The sequence below is a fragment of the Triticum aestivum genome, chromosome 2D (genome assembly GCF_018294505.1).
Source record: "Triticum aestivum cultivar Chinese Spring chromosome 2D, IWGSC CS RefSeq v2.1, whole genome shotgun sequence".
NCBI classification, from domain to species: Eukaryota; Viridiplantae; Streptophyta; class Magnoliopsida; order Poales; family Poaceae; genus Triticum; species Triticum aestivum.
This window is the reverse complement of record NC_057799.1, coordinates 624,458,389-624,466,489: the sequence shown is the minus strand read 5'-3', so window position 1 is coordinate 624,466,489 and position 8,101 is coordinate 624,458,389. Positions and strand designations below refer to the sequence as shown.

Genomic DNA, 8,101 nt, shown 5'->3' with positions numbered 1-8,101 from the left:
TTTAAATATGAGAGTACTCATACTTTCATACCGGATGTTGTACTTTGGGGTTCATCAAATGTTAGAGTGATTATAACAGCAATTTCCGGGTGCATCATAAAATATGTCTAAGGACTTGATAGATCAAGATTGGATTTGCTCCTCCGACGAGATATTTTTTAGTCATCTCGCCATTACGATATTCATAATTGTCTGAATGGGAACACCAGGATGCAGAAACAAAGAAAACAATGATACCGATAATGGTGAAACATTTCGAACGCGTGAACGTAAGACGGTCGAGCAATTTTAACATACCCCCTCTTACCCTCTTTTTTCATATGAGAGGTAAGAAGGTAAGAGTCAATCAGAATCACTAATTAGTGCAATCAACGATTCAGATCTATTTTGTACTCTTATCTTTTGCGTAAAAAAGAGAGGTAAGAGGAAGCATGTTAAAAAGCCTCAAGGCTCGCTGGTGCTGCTAGCAACGGCAAGGCACGCACGACCACGGGCATTCCACGGAAAGTTTTTTGCCAACTTTTTGGAAAAGGGTTGTTCCTGCAATCCTAGCCTTTGAGGTGGTTTCACGCAATTAACTCATCCTTAGTAAAACTCTTCTAAATACTACTCCCTCGGTTTTTAAATATAAGACCTTTTAGAGATATCACTATGGACTACATACAGAGAAAAATAAGTGAATCTACACTTTAAAAGACGTCTATATACATTCATATGTAGTCCGTATTGAAAATCTCTAAAAGGTCTTATATTTAAAAACGGAGGGAGGATCATTTATCAGAAACCAGTAGCTCTACAGCTTTATACTCTTTTTTTTATACAATTTCATACACGTTGAAAAGGAAGGAAAAGGAGCCAAAAATATCCAGTAAAAACTTGGACAACAGACTAGTTATATCTCCTGCAGCATGGTGTGTGGGGTGAGGGATGCACGCTACGTATCATCGTCATCCTCCAGATCATCGGATGAGAAGCGGCCAAAGTGGTTTCATGCCGCCGCCATCATCTCCCGCCGTGGACCTGCGACGAGCCCGTGTTAGCCCGTTGCCAATCAGTGTGGCTGGCATTGTCTTCTTCAGCTGATCAGCGTGACATTGTCCATCACCAACAAGGTCATGTAAATTACAGATCGATTGATGCTTTTATAGTTCATCGAAGCGCGGTGATCAAAGTTAACATACATACACCTCAAGCTCAATGAACGATGAGAAATTCGGGTGTTCTGCCTTTGGAATCTACATTGTCCATTTGTCCTTCAGTTCATTCGTAGGGGTTCCTGAACTGCTTGAGGAGGTCCGGGATGTCGTAGGCGAGCATGTCGTCGACGTCCTTGACCATCTTGGTATGGAGCCGCTCGAAGCGGTCGAAGTTGTAGGCGCTGAGCGTGTCCCGGTACTCGTCGACGCTGGGGAAGTCGCCCGGCGGCAGGTGCATCTCCTTCTGCACCTTGGCGAACTGCTCGTCCAGCGTCTCCAGCAGCTTCTGCTGCGCCTTGGCCTTCCCCATCAGCGCCGGCATCTGGTTCTTGAGGTGCCCCACGATGTGCGCGTGCACCTTGGCCGACCGCGCCCGCTTCACGAACTCGTTGATCCGCCGGTCGCAAGCCTTCTTCGGGATGTCGTTGAGGTCCGACAGCAGGTCCTCCTGCTCCCTCACGAACAGCTCCGACCCCAGCGGCCCCGCCGCCGTCTCCCGGATTGGCTTGTCGTTGAACGACCTGCCAATATAATTTAGTGTAATCATTGACGATGATGCTGCATTGTTAAATGTTAAATCAAATACTAGTGTTGCATCAGAATATTGATCGATGAATGTACCCAATGTAGACACGCATGACCTCCGGCGTGTTGAGGACTTTCCCCAGCGACCACAGCAGTGCTCCGTAGACCCTCATCAGCTGATCAAAGCATTCAGTCAGAACCAGAGTTATCAATTGCTTAAAGTCAACTTGGACACCATATTTGCTGCCACTTGCGATGAGGAAACCTTCGTATGCGAAAAATAGGTGCAAAACTGGTATCAGTTGCTTTCGATGATGAGCTTCATTAGATATTCTGTTATCTAACACTTGGATATGAAACCATCCAACAAGTATAAATATGTACATTGTCGCGTACTTGCTTTCACGGGAGATATCAGTTGCTTTCAATCAGCATTATTAGATATCCTCTATTATCTAAATCTTAGATATGAAACTTTCAAGGGGTATCAATATGTCCATTATTGCACTTTTGCTTCAACCAGCCTGGTTATTCTATCTGCTGCCACTTGAGATATGAAATCATCAAATATGTGCACCACTCTTGTTTCAGGAATAATGGACAAAAGTGGAATATGCTCAAAAATTGATTTAAGGGCTAGAGGAAGGCATGAGACAATGAGCAGGTACATTCACTCACCTGCTGTGCGTCAACTTGGTCCGCTTTGTTCAGAACTATGCGTATCTTGTCATCGTGACCGCGCAGCGACCCAATCACACGCTTGAACTCGTCGCTGATGTCGAGCTTATGGGGATCGAACAGGAGAAGGATGAGGTCCGACTTGGCCGCAAACCACGATGTGACTCCGGTGAAATCGTAGCTGCGTTGCGTTCGCTGCTTCTCCCCTGATAACACTCCGGGAGTGTCCACGAAGGAAATGTGATCCAGTAACTTGGCAAACAAAATGAAGCTCAATACTGTTAGTTATTTCCTACAAGCTACAGAAAATGGTGAGGTAAATACTGGGCGCGAGAGAGTATATATACTGGATGAGGCATCTGAGAGCACTCAAACTTGGATAAAAACGCCGTTCCGAACGCCGACAAGCCGCTGTATGGCATGTCAGCCTGCACCGCAATTGTGTTTCCAGGGATGCATCTTTCATCTGGCCCAGTCTGGAGCAGTGGGAAAATGCATCATCAAAGTGGGAGTGGAAGATATCTACTGGGGTAAAATATTCAAACTGGCATCAACCAAGGTTAGGCCGAGACATCGACATCTCCATGGGGAACTTACAGTAACAACAACAAATCTATCGGTCGTAGGCTCTGGTCCAATATGAGAACCTACAAAAGTAATATCCGCGATGCTATTAAATGATAGTCAGGAAAGGAAGAGATGCAAAAGAGAAGGTACAACCGATTCTCAAATCTCATTTACCGACAGGAGGAAAGGGAAAGTGCAACAACCCAACCTGCTTACCTGGATAGCTTGACTTTAGTAAATGCTTTATGAATGTGGTTTTTCCAGTAGAGTATTGACCCAATAGCATGATCATTGGCTTCGCATCAAAATCGCTGCTAGTCTACAAATAAGATAATTTCAAATACTTGTCATTGAAACCATTATGGTATGTTAAGCATGTGAATTTGTTCCCATTATGGAAGCTTCTTCAGGGACAAATTCTGGCTTGGTTATATAGATTTTCTAAAGAGCAAATCAGAGAAACTCATTAAGCCAGGCTAAGACTCACCAGCAAAGGTGAAACAAAGTCATTATATTGGTAAGTTTTTTCTAGAGGCCTCAACTTCTCAATGTATGCTTTCTTTAGTCCATCGATTATCGAGGTAACTGATTTCATCGCTATCTGCAAAATGAAAAATTATTACTGTGATGCAGTACTTCAAGCGATAATAAACCAACAGATCATCTGCAGCCCTGCACACAGCTCGCCGATGTACCTTCTTTCCTGACTTCGAGTTAAACCAGTTAGCTGACATAGACGTTTGGACTGGATGGTACGCTGCGTGATCAGCGAGAATAACAACCAGAATCAGCCCCCGGGCTAGATGGAAAAAAAATCCGCTCGACTCTATAGTCTGCACTTAGATAGCCATGAAACAAACTAACTCGTACCAGTGAGGTCGGAGCTGCTCTTGTGTGCCCCACTCTTTTTCTTCGAGGATGGAGAAGATACAAAGAAGTTTGAGTGAGAAAAAAGTATCTACCGTGTTGCACATGATGAAACATATGGATTAACGCAGACATACTAGTTTCTTCTCCAGACCTTCCATTGTCGGAGGCTGCAAGGTCCCCAAATCTGAAGCAAAATGAAACAGTAAGTCTGCCAATAGTTTTCTTCGGTAAGTACGATTGAAATTGGCTAGTAATGTGGGTATCTATCAGCTCTACCTGCATGTGCAAGGGTGTCTTGACTGATGTCTTGCCCTGCCTGTGCCAGAGAAACCAGCTGCACATTCCCATCCGTTTAAGTTTTAACGCATGATCATAATCATATCGGTTGCAAGAACATATCAACATATATTCAGAAGCAGATACCAAATAAAAGTACACCGGTAGCATGGGCAAACCTGCATTGCGGTCATAAACTCCGTGAATCCAAGATAACCCTGCCGTTTCGAGTCAGCAATTGCCCAGACCTGAAGAGTGAAGATCCAAAGGAAAATAAAAGTGTGTATTGGTAACAGAGGTACAGATTTTGTGTGATGAAAATGTAGCGGGAAAAATACACAGTGAAGGTGATTGTGCATGAAGGAGAAAACATATGTCCTTCACCTGCTTGAGGTCTTCCCTGGAGAGCTTGGACATGGCGAAGAACTTGAGTGCGTCCTTCCCAGTCAGGCGACCGTCCGCGTCTGCAGTCCGGACGCACAGCAACAACATGGATCGAACCAAAGTCAGCGAAATCCACCCACAAATCGACGGCGGAACCAATTCGATGGGACGAACCGTCGTCGGCGAGGTAGAACCAGCGGAGGTAGACGCTGCGCTGCTCCTTGAGGCCCCATGATCTCGTGGGCGACGAGTCCGCCGACGACGACTCCATGCCGGCGGCCCGTTTCTCTCCGGTCGGGAGAGGGGGGAGAGGACGAGGAACGCCTGGAGACGAGAACGCGGCGCGCGCGCGCAGGCGTGCATGGCGCCCGGTTAATGGCCGCGATCGTGCGCGCGCCGCGGCAAATGCGGCACTGCCTTGGCTCACGTGACTCGACTCGGCATCGTGGCAGACAGGGGAATCGCCGCATGAATGAAGCAGGGTGTTGATGGGCCATCCCTAAAAAAATTAGTGTTGATGGGGCAGCTATTGTGAGGCCCACTAACACTTACCGAGTTTATTATGCCCCTTGTATTTTGGGTCCAACTATGACCATCTGTTGCTTAAAAAAATATAGTGTTGGATTTGTATTTGAAAGAGGTTTTCCACGAGAGCAACTAGTTAACGAGCGCTCCTTCGGGAGCCTCGCAACGATCAGCGCCACTTGGCGCCCTCTCAGCCATTCGCCACGTGTCGCGCTCTGGACGCTCCCTCCGGATTTTGTTTTTTTATTTTTCCGCACGCGTTTTAGGCTTTTTAAACGGTTTTTTTTGTTTTTTTTCGACGTTTTGGTTTTGCCGCGGTCTTTCTTAGCTTTTTGATCATTTTTTTCTTCGAAAAAACGCGTATTTTTCTTTCGTGAAAGTCACGGTTTTTCTTCCGCGAGAGGCACGATTGTGCTTTAGCGAGAGTCACGGCCGTGCCTTTCGAAAACAAAAAAACACGTTTTCTGTTTTTTTCGCAAGAGTCACGGTTTTGCTTCCGCGAGAGGCACGGTTGTGCTTTCGCGAGAGTCACGGCCGTGCCTCTCGGAAAGGAAAAAACAAAACGCGTTTTCTGTTTTTTTTCGCGAGAGTCACGGTTTTGCTTTCGCGAGAGACACGGTTGTGCTTTCGCGAGAGTCACGGCCGTGCCTCTCGGAAAGGGGAAAAATACGCATTTTCTGTTTTTTTTTCTTTCACGAGAGTCACGGTTTTACTTCCGCGAGAGGCACGGTTGTGCTTTCGCGAGAATCACGGCCGTGCCTCTCGGAAAGGAAAAAAATACGAGTTTTCTGTTTTTTTTCTTTCACGAGAGTCACGGTTGTGGGCTGTGCCTCTCGGAAACAAAAAAAAAAATGCATTTTCTGTTTTTTTCCTTCCACGAGAGTCACGGTTTTGCTTCCACGATAGGCACGGTTGTGATTTCGCGAGAGGCATGGGCGTGCCTCCTTCGGAAAGGAAAAAAAACGTGCTCCTGGTTCGGTTTTTTCGCCCGGTTTTTTTCGTTAAAAAAAAGTTCGTCAAAACCTATCAATATGGAATCTAGTTTTGAAGATCTCGACGCGAGGAATCCAATGGTGAAAACGGTTCGAGATTTCGACGTACGGTTTAGGAGATAAAACGTTTTGAATGAACGGATCTATGAAAAAAGAGAAAACTCCCAGGTTGCGACAAGTGGTGCGCTGCATGTGCGCCACTTGTCGCGACCTGGGAAGTGGAGTGTTCTTTGAAACGAGTACTCCTTAATTAGTGATTTCGGTTTTTCACGGTATAATTTCTTTTTATTAGTTAAATTTTGATCAAACTTTCGCTCAAGATCAAAGGGACTAAATAAACCCGGACGGATTGCGGGGCGCTGCCTTGGCACAACGATCTCCCGGTGATTATCTCAAAAAAAGAAAATCGCTCCGTGACTCGATCGGCATCATGGCAATTGTGTTTTTAGGGGTAAAAAGGGGAAGCGAGTCTTGAAAGGTCTTGCGTACAGCACGACACTACTGGGCCGGTCCATTACTGTAGTTGTGAGCGAGATTTTCCGGTGTTTTCACTGTTTTGCGTCGGTTTTTCTCTGGTTTTCTCCTTTTTTAGGTTTGAGTTGTGCTATGCACACGACAAAATTTTCACGATTCACAGACGACGATGTAATCCAGCCATAGATGCGTATGAGTGAAAAGGGCACTGGCCGCCGGATGTACACGTCGTGCGAAGATCGGGCAGAAGTTTCGTGCATGGAGCAGTTTCATTTCGGTTTTGTTTGTTTCTTTCTTCGATATTCATGGTTTTTAATGGCTTTTCTTATTTCTTGTTTTCAAAACATGTCTATTTTTTATGTATCTTGTACATTTTTCGGATACAGTCCAGACATTTTTTGTGCATGTTTAAATTTTGACAAATTCATAATTAACATTTTTTTCAAACATACCTTTTGATGTCTACTTTCTTTCATACATATTTTACACTTTCATATACGTCTAAAACATTTTTTGAATGCATGATTAACACTTATTCAAATACGTATTGAACATTTTTCTTGGCAGCGTTCAAAAGTCCGTTGGTGAACCAACTTAGCCCTTGGGATGGGCTTGTGGCCTATCGAGATTGTGCTATGACACTAGTACGACGCTGAAGGTGATGAATGGACCATGATAGATGGTGGCAGTTTATGAATGGACCCCTACGCAATATAAATTTTTTTTTTGAAAAAAAACCCTATATTAATTAATTAATAATGTTATTACAATCATTCATTACAAAATTCGCCACACAGGACAGAACACTATTAAGAAGAATCCCATCAGATTTATTTATAAAGCTAAACTTCGCAATTTCGTGCGCCACCTTATTGGCCTGCCGATTAATTTTTGCAATTTTAAAATTCTTGAGCATCGTCAATATACTCAAAGCTTCTTTCTTTAGATCAACGAGCGGAGACCTGTCAAGATTCTCATTTGCAAGGAAAGAACGGACAAAAGCACAATCAATCCCAAAATAATGGATTGGTGAAGAGTAATACCTATATAAAGGCCTGCCAGACAAGCACGTAGCTCGGCTTCGTTCACGCTGCAACACTGACCCAGAAAGTCCCACGAAGAAACAATAACTTCACCAGATGAGTTCCTAACAACCACCCCCACACTGGCCGCACTAATACTCTCCACATAGCTGGCATCAACATTGATCTTGATATAATCATCTGGAGGAGGCTTCCATCCCACCTGTTCTTCTGATGTTGCGAAACCTGGTGTAGCACCTCCCATTTTCCCTTTACCTTTGTTACTAGTAACAACCTCAACAGAGTTGTGACTGGACATAAAAGAAGACCAATAGTTTACGACAAAAATTGCAGATGCAGCAATGGATTCCTTCCCTTTCCCAAAAATTAAATCATTTCTCAGGTGCCATGCTCGCCAGAACAGAAACAAAACTTGCTCTCTCTGTTGCAAGCTCAAAAAATTCAACAAAATCAATAGCCAATCTGGTCCCGAGAATTTGAACCACTCTTCATCAGGAATATTCCACGATTCTCTCAAGGCCAGTCGCAGTGCACGGGCCTTCAGACAAATAACTAGGGCATGAAATGTGCT

At 44.6% G+C, this 8,101-nt stretch overlaps 1 protein-coding gene across 1 annotated transcript; it reads right to left on the bottom strand.

The window, feature by feature from the left end:
• Nucleotides 1–1,101: 1,101 nt before the first annotated feature.
• Nucleotides 1,102–5,107, bottom strand: LOC123050536 (EH domain-containing protein 1). Its single transcript, XM_044473316.1, has 14 exons — nucleotides 4,671–5,107; nucleotides 4,497–4,576; nucleotides 4,292–4,360; nucleotides 4,113–4,170; nucleotides 3,971–4,020; nucleotides 3,837–3,876; nucleotides 3,662–3,723; nucleotides 3,454–3,567; nucleotides 3,183–3,285; nucleotides 2,997–3,046; nucleotides 2,747–2,875; nucleotides 2,400–2,651; nucleotides 1,818–1,897; nucleotides 1,102–1,717 (listed from the first exon to the last, which is right to left on the bottom strand). Exons 1-14 carry the CDS (start codon nucleotides 4,765–4,767, stop codon nucleotides 1,261–1,263), a joined length of 1,641 nt encoding a protein of 546 aa, XP_044329251.1. The 5' UTR covers nucleotides 4,768–5,107; the 3' UTR covers nucleotides 1,102–1,260.
• Between the last annotated feature and the right edge of the window lie 2,994 nt (nucleotides 5,108–8,101).